The sequence below is a fragment of the Lipophrys pholis genome (genome assembly GCF_963383615.2).
Source record: "Lipophrys pholis genome assembly, chromosome: 12".
Classification (NCBI taxonomy): domain Eukaryota; kingdom Metazoa; phylum Chordata; class Actinopteri; order Blenniiformes; family Blenniidae; genus Lipophrys; species Lipophrys pholis.
The window spans coordinates 24,651,080-24,672,640 of NC_137641.1; the positions used below are offsets into that span (position 1 = coordinate 24,651,080).

General features: G+C 42.0%; 1 protein-coding gene across 2 annotated transcripts; it reads right to left on the bottom strand.

The window, feature by feature from the left end:
- Positions 1-222: 222 nt before the first annotated feature.
- Positions 223-20,624, bottom strand: LOC308117606 (ceramide transfer protein-like). 2 transcript variants are annotated; one of them, XM_080476581.1, is made up of 19 exons: positions 19,896-20,622; positions 17,806-17,940; positions 10,213-10,329; positions 10,007-10,072; positions 7,085-7,192; positions 6,778-6,916; positions 5,759-5,842; positions 4,881-5,038; positions 4,696-4,788; positions 4,515-4,601; positions 4,149-4,241; positions 3,927-3,983; positions 3,131-3,226; positions 2,791-2,923; positions 2,644-2,714; positions 2,378-2,506; positions 2,122-2,251; positions 1,512-1,649; positions 223-1,430 (listed from the first exon to the last, which is right to left on the bottom strand). In XM_080476581.1, exons 1-18 carry the CDS (start codon positions 20,004-20,006, stop codon positions 1,522-1,524), a joined length of 1,935 nt encoding a protein of 644 aa, XP_080332707.1. In that variant the 5' UTR covers positions 20,007-20,622; the 3' UTR covers positions 223-1,430; positions 1,512-1,521. The 2 variants fall into 2 exon arrangements, with proteins under 2 accessions (XP_080332707.1, XP_080332708.1); XM_080476582.1 differs by lacking the exon at positions 3,927-3,983 and having other exon boundaries at positions 19,896-20,624.
- Positions 20,625-21,561: the final 937 nt, after the last annotated feature.

Sequence of the window (21,561 nt, forward strand, 5' to 3'; positions counted from 1 at the left end):
TCTAGAGTGTTTCTTTAAAAGGTCATTTTTCAACTCAAGCCTTCACACCGTCGCTTTAACAATCTACTTGGTCTCATTGCTGATCACATCTAAGAGCAACCATCAGGCTTTTTTCTTCTTTAATCCTAATTTCTGTATGTTAAAGTGTGTACAGTATATGCCGTTGTAAAGTACGGGTGTAGCAAGAAAAGTCTTCCAATAGGAAAGTACTGAAAACACATTTGAATCTCAAACGTAACAGTCGTGCACGTGTTTAATCAACATTTTGAGACAGAAACTCAATGATACAAAGACACACCGTGACCACATTCACAGAGAGTTGTCAGCACTGGGACCGTCACGGAGCACAGGAAATACCGGCAGACGGGTCACGGACATGAAACGGAAACAAATCTGACGTTTCTTACAACAACTACAGCCTGTTCTTTTTGTTTTCTGAAAGAAATATCGCATCAGCTCTGTGTGGAGGGGAGAGCGTGTGAGTGACGTGTGATGTGGTTCGTTCAAGAGGGAGAAGACTTTAACCGGGGGAACGAAGCCAAGAGGCACTTCACTAGTGATTCTTTTAAAAGGTGCACTGAAGAGCGCTGCCCCCCCCCCCCCCCCCCCCTCCCTTTACTCCCATCCAGATCTAGTTTTCTTTAACGCTAAGGCATTTGGGCTCAAGTAGTCACAAAAATGCTTCGAAGACCTTCAGTGAAAATGTTAGTGACCCTATTTACACGTTCAAAATGTGACAAATAGAAAGCCGAGCAACGTAATGTACAGGAACTCGTTCATTCCTCCATCGGCACCAATGACAAGAGGTGTTTTCATGAGAGGAACAAATCCAAGTCTTACATCATCGGGGTCATGGATCAATGACAGCCCTCTGCGCTTCACACAGACGAGACGACGAGTCGTCTCGAGTCTGTGGTTCTCTAGGAAAAGTCAGCAGCTCAAAACAAAGCTGGAGAATAATCTGAAAATTCAACACAAAATAGGATCTAAATGTCTCAATCTATTAGCATTCTTCTTTACAAACTTCTTACAGGTCATACATTTGTATACAAACACGTCTGTGACGACTCGCCGCGCTTCGTGGAGGATGGCGAGCAGAAAGTCGGCCCACCAGAGACGCATTTAAAAATAGTTTCTGGCCTTTTTTACTTCAATAAATCTACATTTGAAAGATTGCAAATGGACTATTTCTATAAATTAAATCACAATGAGCAGAAGAAACAAGCGCTAACTGCTTGTGAAACGATTTCAATGCAGCCATGTGTGAAAACAAACACCAGGGGGAGCCATCGCAGCCCGTCCTCCACTCCTGGAACTACAACTTGGGAGCCAAACAAAAAAAAAAAAAAGAATAGTGTAAAGTTGTTGGGAAGAATGAGTCTCTTTGTGGCAGCCGAGCAGCTGTGGGAGCTTCAGGTCGAGTCTCGGCCCTGGAGGGATAGAAGAAGAAGCATGTGGTCAGTTTGTGTGTTTCAGCAGACGTGTGACCCGGAGCGGGCGGCAGGTCTCACCTGACGGGGCTCAGAACAAGATGGGCTTGCCGGCAGTTTTCTCCTGGACGTAGGAGGTGAAGCGCTTGAGAAACTTGGGATACTCCCTCTTGGCCACGGCCCTGAGCACGGAGGCCGGAGCCCAGCCTCCTGGATTCACTGCACAGACAACAGGGATACCAGCTTGAACAACTTCATACGAAACATTCACACACTCAAAACTTTGTTTTTCCCCATGTCTTTCATAGTTTTCATTTAAATCTTATTTATTCTTCTCATTAAAAAAAAAAATGGAGGGTTGTTGGATGGGTCAAACACAGGAAAAATATTAGGAATTAAAGACATTTTTAGACATTTCCAGGAGTCAAACATGCTTTCTGAGGCATGAAAACCTGTAAAAAAACAACCAAATATTGAATACTGGGATATATATTTCCCAAATGTGATTAGTAATAATACAGTGGATCATGTTCCTATGGCCTGTTCTGACTTCTCCTCTGTGGTTACTCCACCGTCAGCAGCCTCCTGCATCATTCGGTTTGACGTTTAATAATATTATTCTGCACGGCAGTGAGACTTTCGGGGGACTGGAATCAATCACGTCGAGCTTCGGCAGCAGACAGGAACACACCATTGGCGACGTAGGTGATTTTACACAGGATGTTGTCTCTGCTGATCTCTTTATCTCCCTCTGGGGGGCTGACCAGGGTCTGGCAGATCATGGCGATGTTGATTTTGGCACGGACACACTTGTTGGTTGGCTGTGGAAACGAGAGCAGGCGAGAGAATGAACCAAAGCAGCGGAGCCGTAACTGAATGGCAAGGAAAACAAACCAAAAAATATATATATTTTTTTTTTAAATGTAGTATAAAATCAAAGTGCTCACCTGTGCATTGTCGTGATCCACGGAGAAGTTACACACCAGCCAGGTGTCGGGGTCGTTCTCGTTGTTGGCGATGATTTTCCTCATGGCGGAGAGGTACAGCACGTCTCGCTGAGATGCCGGCCACACCCGCTGCAACACAACGACTCGTCATTTCAAAAGTAAGAAACTCTTACGATGTCATCAGCTACAAGTTTAAACACTGTGTTCTTGTTGCTCTGGTACCAGAGTGAGAAACGTATTTTAAACAATGAGTTTAAGATTCTCACCTTGTGTGTCTGATAGACAATCACTGCGTTGTCCGACAGCGTCTCCACTACGTTGAAGTTTTCAATGGTGGCTGAGAGAAGCACAAACCGGCATTAGGATACCAGTAGGATTCAAAAATGAACTGAAACGAGCGTTTGGAGACTTACTTTCCCAGTCGTTGCGGTAGGCGGTGTCCCAGAAGTAGTGGCAGACCTCGTGCCCGGTCACACCCTTCACTGAGTGAGTGGCCTTCAGCGGGTCCAGAACGATGCCGTTCTCCTCTACCTCTCTCCGGTACACCTGCAAACACACTCATTAAATCCTCCGAGAAACTCGGTGTGACTAAAGAAATGCATCCTAGTCGGCTGATATGTATGCATGATGATGCAAAATGAAAAAAATATTGTGTTACATATTTTAAAAGACTTCAGAATAAAGTTAAATCGGACGTTTATAACCAGATCCAAGAGATGTGCAATTTAAAAAAAAAAAAAAAAAAAAAACTACCTTCATTTCTCCCTCTTCTACAACCAGCTGCCAGTTGGCGTCTCCACCGACATCCTGCAGGGAGTAGGTCATGTGACTCTGCACCATCTCCTCCACCTAAAGCACGAGGCCAGGGACAGAGCGAGAGGGGAGGGGAGGGAGGAGATCGATCATGTAGCGACAGTTTTAAAAGGCACTCAGACAGAGTTTGCACCAGACGGAGACGACAGCTGCACTTAAAGCGCTGCGCCAACACCTGCGTGACACTAAAAATACAACCAGGGCGAAACGGTGCATCTTAAGAAAGGCAAACGACGACACGATGCTGGATGGGAATACATTGATGGCGGACATTCATTGCTAAACCGACTCTGTTTGTCAACACCCATTCATCTGTTGAATCATGCCACTGACAGGCAGCGTCTCCTCACAATCTGATTAGCGTGTTGACCTGTTAAACTAATGAGTCTCTTGTAATCAATGATATCAGGTTTCTGCAGGATAGAAATGAGGCACGACAGATGAGCAGAAGAAAAAAAAAAGAGCAACCGTACACCAGTTATGCTTCTGTAGGATAAATCACTTTCTTCTTAAATATGCTGTTTTAAATTAACAAAGTAATACAAATGTTGTTGTTCATCAAAGTCTAGTGAATGGATGGATTTACAATCTATAAGCTTGACAACCACGGCATTAAAACTCTCTGTAACAAGCCTCTGCGGTTGCTGGGGATTCGACAGTCATGCAAACGTTGTGTTTGGCGCAGACAGGCGGAACAAAGGACGAGTGTCTGGCTGGACTCTGGCAGCAGGTTTACCTCGGGGCTGAATCTGTGGACTTCATGGGGAGGAGCAGGGGAGGACAGACTATGTGGCTACAGGGGAGACGAGAACACAGGGAATGAGGGATGAGCAACAAAACTAAAAAGTTACACAAAATAGGTTGTGAAAAGCATGAAACAAGGAAGAGGGTGAGGGAGAATAGAGGTGAGGAAGGTGGGAGAAGGCTGCGGTGGCAGAAGAGTGGAGGGGTGAGCAACCTTGTCGGTGAATCTGTGCGTGCCGGTGCTGGAGTAGGCGTCTCCGGTGGGAACCGGGCTGGACCTCTGGATCCTCGTCTTCTCAGTTTGACACTGGACACAAACAGACAGGCCGTTTGTTTGAACCAAAGTTTGATAATCAAACATAAAATCGGTGCAAACCAGTGATAAATCTGGGAAACACCATTTTGTCACAACAGAGCATATCACATCAAGAACCACCCAATCATATTACATCTTCTATAAAAATGAGGTTTCAAATTCCTGCATGCGTCGGCTCGTGTTTTTTCCTGACAAGATATCACACAACTATAAAATCATACAGGTTTAGGATCATCTTTGGAGTTAATCTGATCCTGTGTTTACCTGTTCTTCTATTTTGTCTTGTCTGTCAAGCGCAGCTTCAACTGCATCGAAAAATTCATCCTCGTTAATCAGACTGTTGGGACCTTCCTGCAAATACAAGGAAAAGAAACATTACTTGAAAAGCTTTTATAAAATGCATTTTCTATTACCGCATTACGGGTGGATTTCACTGTTGTCTTACCTCATAATCTGGACCTCCGAAGTGAGACTTTTTCTTCAGCTCGTTGAGAGCACATTTGTAGCCCTCTTCTATTCTCCGCCTCTTCTCCATCTCCTACACACACAAACATTCACACAGCAATTTCAGAACGGCCACCGGATGAAACGTGGCCTTTTGTATGCTGCACTGATGCCAATATTACCAACCTTATCCACTCTCTTTTGCCAGCTGTCCTCTCTCTTCACCATGAGGTCGATGCAGTGGGACAGGGTGGCTAAGATTCCTGCTGTGGTGGCCTTGAATGTGATGGCTTCACCCTTAAAGTCTATGCCGTTGATTCCTTTGGGACTCAGGGACTGAAACACTGCAGAAGAGATCGCACAGCAAGGATTGGTCAGGCTGTGAGGGATGAAGCGTCACACGTACACCAGCTCAAACCTTAAGATTATAACAAAGTTATGGCTTCAGCAGTTAGCCAAGGTTTAACCTGAAATGGATTCACTAGTATTAACACTGCAATGATTCACTGCAACTGAAAGCATTAAATGTCTTCTCAGCTTCTGCAAACTAAAGTTAAAGATTGTGAGATTAAAACTAATGTTCTTCCAGCGCCTGCAGCATCCAGTCGGTCTTCACCAGTTTGTAGTTTTGCTTTTTGTCACATTCATGAGTCTCCTCACCTGCTGCTTCTTTATTTCTCAGCTTAGGACAGTCTTTATAATACAAACATATTAATTCTGCTAAATGTGTTTATTAATTTATTTGTAAGACTTTAAACCAAAATTTCAGAACAACGGTTGAATATTGCACATTTCACTTTCAAATGTATAAAATGACTTCAGGACACAAAATGACACTTGAATTTCTTATGTTTCCTATTTTTGTTGTTTTATTTCTCGTTTAGTGTTTTTTTTTTTTTTTTACTTCTGCTTGCTGGTTAATAACCTTGTTCCATAACAAGACGTCCTCTGGTTGCAACATTACAAGCTCTTTTTTCCCCTCCAATAATATGGTTCCTGTGACTCAGTGAGAAATATGTCTAATATGGAAATGGGCTTTTATGGCTTTAGTGAAAATGACTTACATTTTTCTTTGCTGCCGTTGTTGTTGTGCAGGAACTCTCCATCTGTGCGGGTGTTCGGAAAATCATCTTCATCATCCTCCACAACTGGAAAAAGCAAAAGAGAAATGTTATAACATGTTTTAAGTAGTGGATGATCCACGACAGGCCAGCCAACGGTGGCCCTTTCACAAGTCAAGCTCGGGTTCAGAACACCATCAGACTGACAGAACAATGGTCTGGTTTCATCTTCAGAATGTAGAGAGAGAGAGAGAGATAGAGAGAGAGAGACAGAGAGACAGAGAGACAGAGAGACAGAGAGAGAGAGAGAGAGAGAGAGAGAGAGAGAGAGAGAGAGAGAGAGAGCGAGCGAGAGAGAGACAGAGAGAGAGACAGAGAGAGAGACAGAGAGAGAGACAGAGAGAGAGAGACAGAGAGAGAGACAGAGAGAGAGACAGAGAGAGAGAGACAGAGAGAGACAGAGAGAGAGATGAGAAGAACAAAAGCAGGGCTTCATTCACGGCGGTCATCCACAGGCGCCCAGTGCAGGCTGCCATGAACAAATGTGCAGCCAGCCAAGATGGGGTGAGGAAGAATAACTGCTTTCTCAACAGACTCACAAACACATCCTTCACAAGAAACAAAGTTTCTCCACAAAGTCAAATATTTATGCAATATGAATATACCATGTAGACATTTGACATAGTTTCACTTCAGTGCGAAGGGTCTAACACATTTACATCCATTCAAGCTGTGGTGTCACGCGGTACCATTTTTATTCTGCCATGCAGACCATCAGGTCAGACGAAAACAACTTCTCGCCAAGTAAAACTCACAAGCACTACAGAAGGATGCACAAATGTCACATGTTTTTACAGCAGCATGCAACTGAAGCCACGACTGCCTACAAATGCATCTTTAATAATATTCTCCCTTAAAAATTATTTTACAACAACAATAACGTGAATAATTTTGTACATCCCTTTTTTGCAGCTCATTAGAATTCGAATAATCTTTCTAACAGTAGTGGAGGGCTTTCTCACTTTTGTCTCTCTGCAGCTCGTCTTTGGACACGACGTCAGCACAGCTGTCAAAGTACTTTTGAAGTGTGTCCACCTGTCGGCACAGGATATCCCGGAACGTCTCCATCTCTGCCAGCTTCTCTCTCAGGCTGTGTCCCTTCTGAGGAAACAAAGAAGAAACGGACCGGGGAGGAGTTTGTCTACATTTCCTCAGACCGCTGTGCAACCAAATTACCAGCTTGTGTGTGTAATTTCTAAAAGACAAACATCTCTCACACCATCGTTTGCCCCGATGTGCACAAAGTCAACAATGAGCCAGAAAACTCACCTTGAAGGAGGATGTGGAGGTGGCAGAGTAGCCGCTGGTGGCTGATGTGAGAGACAGCATGGAGCCATGTCTCCGCAGGCTGGACTCGGAGCCATAACCAGAATCAGCCTGAAAAACCCCAAAAACAAAAATCAAACATGTGGAGCAGAAACAGAATAAAACCGTGAGTCACAGTATTCCAAGGTATTATAAAACAGCTTAAATATTTATATAGACAAGAATCACAAGCTCAAAGTGATGCCTCTCCCATCCACTTTGTATGGGAATTTTTCTTCGCAGTTTCTTTGCGATTTATTCGGAAACGGTTTGGCGAAACTTTAACAAAAGTCACAGCAATCTATTCCTGAACGTTTGGCACGTTTTGCTGTGGTGTTTGTGTTCGTGCTCTCAACAATGCGGGACGAGGTACAAGCCCAAATAAACGTCAGAAGAAAAATAATAATAAAAACAAATTAACGGCTGCCTTGGATAGTAATCTTTGCACCTCACCTCATAAAGAGGCAGGCAGAAGAACTAGAACTGATCCTTTGATCCGTGTATAAGCTCACTTTTAGCCGTCTGTCTGGTCTGAAGTGTTCTCATCTGTCTCCAATTATCAGATTTGTGACGGTTGTAGTTCAGCGCCCTGCTTTACGGTTTATAATGTCACACAAATGAGTCACCTTTTATTCTGCACAAAGTAAGTGGATCATGCAATACTACATTTCTTAGTGTTCCACATAGAGCTGGCTCGGTTTAACAAAAAAAAAAAAAAGAAAAAAAGAAAAGAAAAAGAAAAAAGCCCCTTTACTGTACCACATAGGAGTGAAACTTCTATTTTAGATTAATTACACCTAAACTGACATCTTTACTTTAATTCTTCATAATCTACATTTCTAACTCATGAAAAATAGTCATTTTTATGAGCTCATTGTCAACATAAATACAATTTTAAAACTGCATGAAACTTCTTAGTTTACATAGCATGAGTGCAATATTAACCATAAAATTAATAAACCTGACAATGATATTTGTTAGAAGAGTCGTGCCTCTATATCTTCAAATATGAATATGATGTATTTTTGAGTATACATAGTGTGTAAGAAAATGTTTTAAACAGGCCTACATTACAACATGCCCCGCAGCAGCACTTGACACAGATTCAGTGGCCGTGGCAGCTTTACTGAAACATCAACTGACTTCTTGTAAACCGGACAGGTTCCCCTTTTACATAATCACTCAGCACCCAAAATAGACGCAGGGACACGAGCGAGGAAAGCTTCAACAAAAGCGAAGCGTCCCCTTTAAGAGACACTTCCTATTTCAGCCACCAGAGAGTGCTCGATGTAAAGGCACGTGACCTACACTTCGAGGAGCCAGGGGTTACTGTCGGTCAATGACCAGAAGTAGCTCTCGCAGCTCACATGGATTTCAGTCACTGCTGCTATTGCCCTTTATCCGACATACTGCTGCCTCACTGGCTTCATCAGCACAGAAGGTACCATCTCACTAACTAATGGTTAATCTGCTCACAAGACAATCTCAGCCAGCAGAGACATTGTTTGAACTGCATTGTGACGAGTCGAAAATACAAAATGTGGTAGCAGTGAAAGGGACATTTGTCAAACGCTAACCTACTTAAATGTAAATGTCCTTAAGCTGCTTGCGGCAGGGTAAATACTGCGATTGCCTTGAAGCCGTCAAAAGTGAATGCTGATCAAAGCTTCAGGGTGCACAAGTATGTGCATTTCCAATTTTTCGAATCATATTAGATCTATAAATCTACTCAATAAGTCAGGAAAGGGAGTATGAGCAGTGTTTATGGTATCCAGGATACTAGTGTTGTTTAGCATTTACAGATGTAACGTCTTCCAGCTATAGGACGATGGCTGTGTTAGCTGCAGTGTGTTGTGTCTCCATGGAGACCCTGGCTGTTGAGAGCTGTGAGTAATGTGGGTTAGAAGAGGAAGTGGGGCCTTCGAAGAAGCAGAAGAGCGTTCAGTGGTGATTCATTGTGGGTGGGATAGCCGGGTATACATATTGTGTATGTGCACAAGACCGAACCCCCCCCCCCCCCAATTTGCTCTTGTCTGAGTCACCAATGCCTGACTAAGGGAGGGCGGGGGGATTTCCCAAACCAAGGACCACGGGAGAGTTGTGTTGAGGTGTGGTTCTCTCTCTCTCTCTCTCTCTCTCTCTCAGACCGTGGCTCTGGCTATGACTCCACTGTGGTTCAAATCCGACGCGGATTAAACGTGCTTGGAAAAGCTCTTTTGCGATTGCTCTCTTAGTGCGATTCATTTGTGAAAGAATTCAAGGCATCCAAACTCAGAATATGCACAATAGAAGTTATGCTGCCCAAAGATGCAGAAAAAAAATAAAAACGAAAAAAATAACCACTGCTCCAGCTGACTTTGAAAGGTGTGGTACGAGTAAAGTTTGATTTATTTATATTTTTGACCAAGCAAATTGTGAACACACGTCTGAGATCTGCTTGCATGTGTGACGTGTGGATTGTAGTCTATCAGCAGAAACATTGTCTTCCCAGCATCTATTGTCTCTGACCTAGAGGATCACAACAAAAGGACGACAACCTACTTCCTTTGTCCTTCAATCCAAGTAAAGACAACAGCTGCTACTTCTCCCTCAAGATAAGGCTGTTATATTGTGTGGAACTGGAGTCGAGTTGGACACACGAGACGAAAAAACTAAATGGTCCAGATCACATTACAAATGTGATCAACTTTCAGATCCGCACCAAAACAAAACACAATAAAAGTGTCAGCACCTGTTTGGAAAATGTAATAAATGTGCACTTTGCTTTATAGTCATATATATATATAGTCATACATCAAAACAACACACACAAATGGTCACAAAAACCATGTGTACTGTGAAAAACACACGTGTAGCGAGTTCCTACAGTCTTGCCAACAAACGCACCAGTGGTGGAGGGATGATTATTGTTCCAGTGACTCCTCCCTTCTCTCTCCTCCCCTCTCTGATACTCTAATAAAAAAACACACAACCAGCACACAGTTAACACACATTCTAGGACATGATTCATATTTGTTAGAAATGTGACAAGGATTTTTTTATTTATTGTTTGCAGCAGTTATTGTTCTGGTGTTACAGCATGCATGACTTACTCTGTGCAGCTCAATAGACTCGATCCACTGGTGTCTGTGCTCGGGGTCTTGAGCCCTGAGATACCAAACGCTGTCGTTGACGCTTATGTCGAGTCGGCATTCGTCAAACTCGTGAGGCTGAAATAAAGACACAAAAAGCGGTTACAACAAAAGCAGCAACAACAACAACAACAAAAAAACAGGTTAATAGTGTCGTCATGTGTAGGTTTCCGTTTAGACTCTTGGGCAACATGGATCTCAAAAACATGGGCATAACATCAAGTTTTATGGTACAGTGTCAAACCGCTACTGTATCGCAGTGGATTACTGAAACAACTTCACATTGATCTGAACAAATGTCAATCCGCACATCACACATCAGGAACTAGTGGCCTGCAGCCACATGTTGCACCCATCTGCTTTCAATTAACCACATATGAAACCAAAATGAACTGAAAAAGCAGTCGCTCTCAAAGACCACATGAAATGAGAAGTGCATCGCCCAAGTTGTTCAAATCGTGTTTGTCTGGGTTAATGGTCTCTTCAAATATGAATAATAGATATATTTCCTTTCTTTTCTGTAAAACACTGTCAATTGTATAGAGACTTGTCCTGCAATCATAGGCATGTCCTGATTCAGTATCCAATAGAAATGCCTATGTTGTTTTCCAAGGTCTCCTCTGTTCCAACAACATCTCCAGCTTTGGATGTTAGCTTGAAATGCACGTGGATGTATAAAACACACATGCAAATGTCAAAACTAGAACACTCCTTCCTTACTTCGAAGAGGAAATCAAATATCCCCCAGGCTTGGATGAGGATAGGACAAAATCACAGAGTTTAAAACAGCCTTCACATGCAGGTTCGATACCTCAGGTAACCTCCGTTAACTGCCCTTTACTTCTCACAGCAAGAAAAAAGGCAAATCTGCATCCAGCTCAGGACACCACAGACAAAGAAGCATCTGTGAGAGGTGGCCACCCGTGGAAAAGGCCATTAAAATTACACCGAAAGAGCAAACTGCTAATCTATCCCCTGTATGTTACAATCTGCCGTGACAATCTGTTCTTGGTAGACTTTAACTACTCCAAACAGGTCAGTCTCTCTCACTCCCTCTCAGTGATATGAATTCAATGTCTTCAATTATAGCCCGTCTGTACACGTCAAAGGGGATGCAAGACAAATAAGAGCGACACCTCCATTTTATAGACACGGTCTCAAAGGAGGAGCAGCAGCGGTAGACAAGTGGCCTTTTGCTCGCATTTTGCAGGATGAAGCATATTCTTAATAGCCCTCCAGTGTGCTGTCAGCATTGTAAAACTGCTGTGCTAGTGTGCCCAGCAACAGAGTGTGTGTGCCCGTGTGTGTGTTAGGGAAGACCGCGATAGCAGTGGTATTCACCTGTGTGGTAATTACCAAAAGTATAAGTCCTTTTAAAAGGGCAGCCCCTGGGCGAGTCCCAGGGCTAAACTGCTCTCAAGGTCTGATCACAGAGGGAAAAAAATAGGCCGATATATGAATGAGACCGGCTTGTTCAGTCACAGTCAAGGACAGAGGCTGAATTGGAAAGGAGTGGAGGCGCAAAGGCCATTTTGTTTTTATTGTAAGCGGCAGGGGAAAATAAAAAGATCTGCAAACAACGCAATGAACACATCTGGGCTCTGCGGTTTAAGCTGTTGGTAATGAACATCCCTTTCCTGAGAAGAAGCCAGGGACTGAAAGACTGCAGCACAGGCGAACAACAAACACATCGGGTCTGAATGAAAGGTGGAGGGATTGAAATTAACAGCAGCAGCGTTTAATTAAAGCAGTCATCGATTATTTGGATTAAAGAGTCGATACGGCATTGTGAGAAGAAAAAAAACTGTAATTATACTTTATTGATTCTTCTCGTCCACTGACTATTTGATCAATGCCGAATTAACTCGACTTAAAAACATTATCTTCAAAAGAAGGGATCCTTTCCCCCCAGCATATAATGAAAGGATCAGTTTAACACCACAACAATGCAGCTAATTAATTCATTTATATATATTTCTGCTAACAAAGCAACATCATATTAACATGTTACCTTCAAACTTCTGAATAGCTATTGACATTTTCTAAAACATGTTTTCAAACCTGCCCATAAAGTGAGATTACAGACAAATTGGTCTGTCATGTTTCAGCAAAGTATTCTAACAAACCAACTTAAAGATTAATCAGTTTAAAAAAGTGTTTGAGGTCTTAAAAAGATCAACAGGATAAAGGAGCTCCCAAATTGGAGGACTAACTTTAGCTTCTTGCTGATGAGAGCTGTAGAGGCTTCAAACTGTAATTTCAAACATTTTACAGGACAGTATTTCTAATTAGAAACAGTGCGCCAGAAGACTAATAAATGGTCCACAGTAGTGCTTTTACTAACATTTCCGTACAAGAGAGTGACTTGGTGGATATGGAAAGGACCAGATGCTCAGAGTCAGTAATGAACACCAGAGAGTGAATACTGGAGGATTTTCGAGGCTTTAGGAGCTGCCAGCAGAACTTGAAGTGCAAACAAGGAAGGAAGCACGTGTCCTTAACCCCACATGAGTTATAAGAAAAGACAAAAGAACAGCAGTCGGCTTCAACATCCTCCTTCCTCTGCGAAATCCAGGATTGCATCAAAACAAACCTAAAATAACACTCCGAGTGAACTTTAACTGCCAGGTCAAATCAAATTCCTGAAAGCCAGAATAATCTGTTAAAGTAAAAACAGAGAAAAGTTAAAGCCAGTTGAACTGCGAAGGAATAAAAAAAAAAATGGCCACATGATAGAAAATGAACTAGTCTTTCCAGAAAAATCTGCAAATGAATGACATTTTCATTCATTTAAATTTAGTGTGAGTATTCACATATAAACTAACAGATTGAAAAATTCCATTGACATCCCTAACCATTTTAATACATACAAGGGGCAAACGATAAAAAAAGCTAGCTAATGTTTGCTTTCAGTTAGCTTTTAGTGTCATTTGGTTGCTAGGTCAGTTAGAAAATCAGTGGCTCTTGACCACCTCTTGACTGCGGGGTCATGGGTTTTGTGATTAGTAAACAGGATGGAGCAATAAAAGCCTGCAGTGGGTTTGAGAAGTGACTGGGATCCGAGGCAACGGGGGGGGGGGGGGGGGGGGGGGGGGGCATAATCCATCACTGAGAAGCGACTTTACAAGAGTAAACGACATGCTGACGATGGATTGGGCCTCTTGGAAAGACAAGCAGACGGGAAAAATAAAAAATAAAAAATGTGTATGGAGTGTTTAGTTAATGCATTTGTCTGCTTACGTCGTCGCAGGGAGATGAATTAACTCTGGGTTATGCAGAGAAGAGTCAATGAGAAAACCTGTTGCTCTATATGTGGTGGAGTACATAACAGACTCTTAGGAGGGTGCACAGGACGAGCAGGCAAACGAAACTGGATCGATGGCTATTTTTGATACGGCTGCAGTGAAGCACTTTTCACTGAAGGTAAAAATAAATAAATAAATAAAAATCAATGCTAAGATTATTTTCATGGGGCTAAATAAATCAAAAAGGCAGTGATTGTGTGTCATGTATAAAAAAAGCATTGAATGTAACCATAAGAGGATTCATTTGAGGAAGACTCATGAGAACTGGTGTCTACAAAGGCCACCTGAAACTCAACTATACAATGAACCAGTCTGATGACATGAGTCTTCGTCATTGAGAAGGAAGTTAACGTTACTTCTGGAAACTGTGTTGTCATTCTTTGGCTTTTTTACCGATTGAAGACCTCTGCCAGAATTGCAAAAGTCTGTCACCTCCCTTTTTCAATGAGTTTCCTGGAGTGACGTATAATTCAAACTCGTCCCTCCTGATGTTAAAAAGATTTATATCTGTGCCTTTGTATTGGAGAGTTTTACAACTCATAAGGGAGTGTGTTTAGGAGGGAGACAGGCGAGACAGAAAGAGGGAGTAGCAAGTAATATAATGCCAAAATTTAAATGACGAGACAAAACAGCTTGACTCGATCTACTCTTTTCTTCAAACAAACTTCCTACTCGGCTTCAAAAAGGCTCCCTTTCAGTCTACTCGCTCCCAACCCCTTTCTGAGCTGGTGTACGTGTCTCCGGTCACAGAGAGCTGAAGGGAGCACAAAAATCGCAAACGCCTGAGGGCTGCAAAAACTGAACGAGCTGAAACCCATGCAAAAACTGACCCCCCCCCCCTCCCCTCAACACACACACACACTCACACAAAAAACACACAAGACCTAAATGCATTTCACTGCTAATCTCAACAAATAGAAATAGTATAATTAGTATATTCCAGTGTCTTGTTTTTGCAGCGTTAATACTACAGCCTGGTGCCAGGAACATCAATGTGGGGACTTCCTGACCATCAAGACGGGATCCTTGTCGCCCTGGAGAAGGAAACTCTGACTCAGGGGCAAAGGAAAGGAAAAAGGAAAGCTAAATCACTGAGGGTGAACATTAGAAGAACAATCTGTCAAGTCCACACATGCATATACATATGTTTCTTGACCCTCCCTATGCCTCCTACTATAGAGGAAGTAACACACTTTGAGGAAGAGTTCTCATTTCCTGGAGCCGACAAAATCCACTGCATCAGCCTGTTCGACCCGAATCTGCCCTCTTTTCTCGATCTTTTTAAAGCTTTCAACTGATGCCTGTCACATCCAGTGGTTCAGTATTTTGCAGATCTTGCACTGATTGTACATCGATTCCAGTCGGGGAAGGAGTTTCAAGTAGGGCAGCCTGCTCCATTAACTGGCCATGCATCTAAAAATGGCAATGGTGGTTGCCAGCCGTTGCAGGTGAAGCTCCAAACCCACATTAGCGGCAACACAAAATCTCCTAAAAGCTCCACATTCACACACAGCAGAATGACAGTGGAGTAAACGTTGAAATCAACTGTCAACTCACGGTTACATTTTAACATATTTAGTCCCCCTTTAAATGTGCTATAGCTTTTTTTATTTTTAAACTCAGTAAATGCAGAAATCATATTTTCATTGGCTACTGATCTGCATCTACAAAAATAAAAAGACGTCAAGTTGACTTTTTCCCCTCAAATTTCTGAACGTTTTAAGCACTAACCCACTACTTAGTTCATAAACCAATCAGCAGCACCAGAGATGAAAATAAGCAGCATGAAGATTTACTAAATGCTATTGATAATCCCAAATCTGACAACACAAGCAAGGATTTTACATCCTTTTTATAAGAAGAGAAACAGAAACAAGAAGGGCATTTTTCTCCTGCAGTCGATAGCACATCTCAGGAGAGGGTGCTAAATCTAGAGCCGATGCACATAAGTGGAATATGAAATAATGCTAAAAGGAATTAATTGTGAGCTATAAAGTCACTACAAGCCTTTGCCAGCATCAAGACTTCATAATGCATGGTAATCGGAAGCCTCATTGATTACAAACCGCAGAAATTAGATAGAAACAGCCAAACAAACAAGAAGGAAACCGGGTGAGGCAGCAGCTCACCTGCCAAATGTACATCGGGAAGATAAAGGAAATAAATTATTAACACTATCTGCTTAAAATCTCCATTTAACCCTCTGCTGAATAATTCATGTTTGCTGAATAGGTGAGTTATTGTTTAAACCTGCCTTGTACTAATGTGCCTGTATCAGTGACCTTCATTTTCCATGAGCATCTTGATACACACACGGACATTAATTCTGAATGGCAGCTTGTTTGTAAGCAACATTATAGTATTGATGAGTGTGCTGTTATTCCAACAGACTTGAAATAAACCAATCTAAACGTGACATAAAACTAGCAGAATGCAATGGAATGGAAAAACGTAGAACTGAGCTGATCAAGCACTATTTTGAAAAACGTTTCTGAGCTGTAGCCATGATTCTTCCACAATTAAGAAACAATTTTACAACTCAGGTAAACCCAAGTTTCTCAACTACAGTGGTCACACTGAAATCAGTGAAACTTCTGACTTTCCACTAAACTGAATGTATAATATAGGAACACGTGCACCATCTGTTTTATGTGAAAGTTCTGAAATGCCACAGAATGACTTTTATTTTCCACTTGAAGGTTATTAGGATTGGGGAGGAGTGGGTGCTAACGAGTGGTTAGTCACATAACATTACAGCCCAAGACGAGTCAGTATTTGCATCTTCCTTGACGAAATGTTAAACTATTATATTTTTCCAAATTGTTTTTCGTACCCCTGGAGTATTATTTTCAGATTGGCTCCTAAGTTATTTTCCACGAGCCTCATTGGAACACACAGCATCATGGTCCATCTGTATATGAGAGTTGAGTTACCAGAAGGAGAAATACTGTCAAAACTTCTAACTCAGAAGCAGCAAACTGTCAGGGAAGAACCCTAGACACTAGTATTGTGCTGTAATTTTGAAGGCAACATTTCTGCTGGAATGGGAGCGGACGATCGCAGAGGCACCACGCAGAGGTTAATATTTACAGACGCTGGGAATGAATAAAGCTGAACAAATACTAAAAGCAATGTCTGCTTTACGCTGCCTGGGAACAGTCACTTATTCATTTCCCTTGTTACTGTTTGGACAGAGACAGAGCGGCTGACCTGCGCTCACACTGCAACACCCCGAGAGGTGAAAGAGTGTGAACATCCAGTGACACAACACTGTTGACGCATCTTGATTGAAAATTCACCGTGCACGGAAAAATGTGACAGCTTTTTTTTTTTTTTTTTTTAGACGCCCGTGACAGGATTTTAATGAAAACCCATGAAGCGTTGTGTTCTGTGTTTAATTACTACATGATCCTGCTGGCTTATAACTGCAAATATCCATCTAACCTACACAACGACACAACAAAGAAGTCTCATGATTCAATGAAGTGTTGCCACACTGCAAGCTGCAACAGTCACCTGACAAGCTGGTTTTCCTCAGGCATAACTTGGGACATAATCAGGAGTTCTTAGTACAAACGCACATGCTGTTTGAGAAATTGCAGGGTGAAGCTTCTCATTTTAATTCCTTTGTGAGTTCAGGAGAACCATATGGTGTATTACTGACATCTGAATCACATCTTGTATGTCCGATGCCGAGCTTCACAAAAGCATGTGAGGAGAAAGAGAAGGGGAGGGTGGGAGGACGGAATGTCTGTGGAAGTTTATGTTTGCACTTGAAATTTTTCCTCATGTGCTCCTCGGGTCATCTGCTTGTCTCTTTCAGGTTGATTTTGATGGCTGATTACATGACAGTTCCTTCTAAAGAAATGGAAATTTAATACAATACATGTTCGGCTAAACCTGCTTTGCTACAGAAGGATCATCATGAACACGATTACAGCAGTTTCTATTGGCAGCACATTCAAAGTTCAATGAGCTGCAGTTCATTCTCCACCTGAAACAAATATTTTCAAACGATTTGCATGCACAATAGAAAAAACAAGCTGATTATCCCCATGCATTTCCTTCTTGAGCATCCAAAGCTCTTATTAGACCTGAACACCAAACTCTCTTGGGGCTGCAACATAGTTCTCCTGCTTAAAAAGCTGCACTCACTCTTCAAAGAGCTTTTTGACAGTGCCAATATTGCACAAGTTTGACAGGAGAGCAGACTGCCACTTGTAGAGGAAAACATCTCAGCAGTACTCACAGTAATAACAGCTTTGCTCAGGCAGAGGGAACCCCGACAGCCGTACTCTGTCTCATCCTGAGATTTGTAGTAGCTCAGTGTGTTGTTTTTCAGCACCACCCAACGGTCCTGCCAGCCATGGATGTAGTTTGTCCACTGAAAATAAAAATAAAAATGTTATTGATATCTTCCTGCACTTAGAGAAAAGGAAAACAAAAACCCCTGCACAATGTTAAGGAACACGATTTCAAATTATTCAATAAGAAATCCTTTCTGACCGAATAGGTTCCTGCTCATGATTATTTTTATTATTGTTGAGTTGATTTGTCTTAGATAATGCAATAAATGTTCAAAAAAAGCCTCCAATCCCATGTCTCATGAAGTAAACAGAAGATATTGACATATACTGCTGGAATCAGACACTTTTATCTTAAAAAAATACTGATTATCAATAGAGATGTTCTGTAATCTGCAGCTCTACATTGGGTTGTTGTGAAATGAATGAGGAGAAAAACACAAAGTTCATATCTAACTCAGGTCATCTGCATTTCTGGGAACATTTTAGTTGTGACATGTGAGATTTTATGTAATGTGTAGCTCATTAATCCTCACAAGACCCGTGACGTCCGTCGGGCTTAGCATGATTGAACAGGTGAACGTTTCTGGATGGAGATTGCCGTAATCTCTCAATATGCTTGCTTAGCGGGTCAGCGTGCAATCTGTTTATAGACAACCCATATACCAGGAGATTAATACCAACATTAGCTGGCTAGCAGCTTACCGAATTAAAACGGTGGGCAGTTCTGCCAAAACAAGGCGGGCAACAGAAGTGAGCAGAAGCATATGGCAAAATAGGTCAGCAAGACTTTGTCTCACATCAGACTTAACAAGTCTGTTCACCGGACAAAAACAGAACACGCCAACAATGGCTTGTGTTGTTGTTATCCGCACAGTCCTCTCACTTATTTTTCGGTGTCGCAGGAAATGTTTTTCTGCACCTCGCTCACCGTTGTCGGCCCAATATTTACAGCATCATTGGACAGTCGCCCTCAACACATACTGAGCCATTTGCTCTGTGCACATTGTTATTACAGTAGACATGGAACAGGAGTGTGTGACAGGACAACTCGTCAAGGGGAAACAAACTCTTTCAGAGTAATGACTGTTTTTTTGGTTGCTGTGGAGCACTGTGCTATTTTTTTTTTTTTTTTAAAAGAATAGATTATCAACTTGTGACATGTATATTTTATTCTAAAATGGTTGTGTTGGATGGTTGTAATTTTTCAGTTTCGGTAGTTTCAGGTGACCTTTACTACTACTAATAATCTAATCAAGTGAGCAAGCCTCTTACTAACCAATTAATGGCTTTATTTATATATATATATATATATATATATATATATATATATATACACACACTGTATTTCTAATGTAATTCTTCAGTTTTTGCTTATACTTTGAGACACAAACAGCATGATTCAAGATTAAAACTGGATCCTGGTTCGAGCATAAATGATTTTGTAACATTAAAAGTAGTCTTGCAAGATTTATTTAAAACAATTAAAATCCCTTGGATGAGCAGTTTACAGAGAATGACCAACATGTACATAAAACAGTGACTGTTGACCGAGGAAGTGTATGATGTTCAAATATTTTGCAAAAACCAACAAATTTAAGGGAAGTGCCATATGTTTGCCACAGAAAATGTGTCGCGTTTCTGACTGTGAAGACAAACAAACAAAAATCTCTGCCTTTAACATTAATTCTTGCAAAAGCAGTTCGTAATTTGTATTGAACTGCTGCATTGCACGTGCATCGAGTCAAAACAAATGCTTGCAGTAATTAACGAGCCAAAGAGCGGGGATCTGCGCATATATTTTGGAGGGAGAGGTTCTTTAAATCACTGTGGGGATTACCAGTGTCATGATGTTGCAATGGAGAGGAACGAGGTGAACTAATTATGGATAACCCTTTCCCTAAAATAGGCACGGCAGGGTTTGTCATAACACAACGGGATATCCTCATTTCACCTCGACATGTAGACACGTCCCTTCCTAGAAGTTACATTGAACTCAGCTGGAGAAATTCCCGTTCCTTCAAACGTGACTCACCTTGCTGAGGACGCCGCTGAACTCGGCGATGCCAACGGGATGTCCAGGCTCCTCTCGAGGCTCCAGGTCGTCCTCGGAGCCGGAAGAGTTCCAACTCTGGTTGTCTGACATTTTAATTTCTACCTTTTTTTTTTTTTTTTACCGCAGTTCCAACAGCGAGTCGAGCATACAGCAGCTACTTCAGCTGTGGCACGTGACGCTGTCAGACGAGCAAATGACCGTGTTCGCTGGTCTGCCTGAACATGAATGACGAAGTTCACCGAGTCATGTTGTGTCAATATCGACTGATTAATAGCGCTGAGAGCAGCAGGAGTTAACCCTAAACGGCCGAGCGTTTTGCGGGGGATCGATAGCCGGCTCCCACCGGGTGAGGGTTGACGCCGGTTAGCGAAAGAGGCTGCCGCACATTATGCGGTGGATCGGTCCAGGTAAACGTTTAGCCGAGCGCGCGCGCGCGTCTCCAGCTGTCAACTCCGATATTCTCTGGCGTGAAAATCGACGGAGAGCCGGAGGAAGTCGCAGAGGCGGAAGAAACGCGAGATGTCAGCGGGCGAGCGGAGGCCGGAGAGTCCGTCGCTGACTTCTTCAGAGGAGCGCTGTGGCCCTGGCGGCGTTTGTTTTGCTCCGCGGTCTGGTGACAGCTCTCCAGCTCAGCGCCATGTTCAACTGACGTGCGGAGCTTCCTCCTCCCGGGAGGTGTTGGTGCGCGTGTCCCAACTCGCGTGGTGCGCAGGGGCGCTGGCTCAGGTGACGTCAGTAGATCCACTCCTAAAATGGAAACAAGCCCCGCCCCTTGTATATACTAATGAAAAATACACATCTAGGAAGCTCGAAAGGACATATCCAGCAATAAATACTTTAGGATACTACTAGAAATAAAATCAATATAATAGTACAAGAACACTTAAAAAAAACATAATAGTACTGTTGTAACAATTTCCATTACTATTGGAATATACTATTACTACTATTTTGTATACAAAAACAAATACAATATACAAATATTGAAATAGACTAATAATATTTGGGGAAAAACTACACAATGTACACATAAAGTGTAGAATACACTGGAATTACCTAAAACAACAACGAGAACTGTAAAATATCACTTTTAGAAAATACACATTTCCTTTTCTTTTTTTAGGTTTTAAGTCATACTTGTTGCTACTACATATACAGGGAAGAAATTAAACATCACTTAAAATTCAGAGAGCAGTCCAACGTTCTTGGAGTAGTTCTACAAAGTAGAACTAGGTTTATTTAAAAAAAAACTAATACAGAGTGGTACAAGAAGTGTGAAAAAAAAGAGTACAGAATTAAGAAGTGGATGAAAATGGAGTAAAAATACAGATATAGAGGCAAACAAACTATATAAAATCTGTATGTAATTCCTTTCTGTTAAACAGTGGTCACTTCCATTATATTATAAATTCAACTTGAACTGATCAGACATTTTATGAACTTGTAATGAAGTGATAAGGTCGACGCAGTGAGTGTATATGATTAATGAGCAATGTTCCTTCCTTTTCCATGTCTCCTTCCCTTTCTTGACATAAGCCTGTACCTGCCCTGAACTTGCAGCAGCCACGAGTCATGTGATAATCCTGGAGCACTTTAGCACATAGACCAACACGTCTGTCACATTGCTATCCCTACGCACACATAC

What these genes read in the sequence shown, in the direction of transcription:
- LOC308117606 (XM_080476581.1), bottom strand. Translation starts at nt 20,006, where the DNA reads ATGTCAGACAACCAGAGTTGGAACTCTTCCGGCTCCGAGGACGACCTG. An exon ending in CGAGCTGCAGAGAGACAAAA is followed by an intron (nt 5,843 to 6,777) that starts GTGAGAAAGCCC and finishes TGCTTTTTCCAG; the next exon opens with TTGTGGAGGATGATGAAGAT. An exon ending in TAGAAGAGGGAGAAATGAAG is followed by an intron (nt 2,924 to 3,130) that starts GTAGTTTTTTTT and finishes GTGTGTTTGCAG; the next exon opens with GTGTACCGGAGAGAGGTAGA.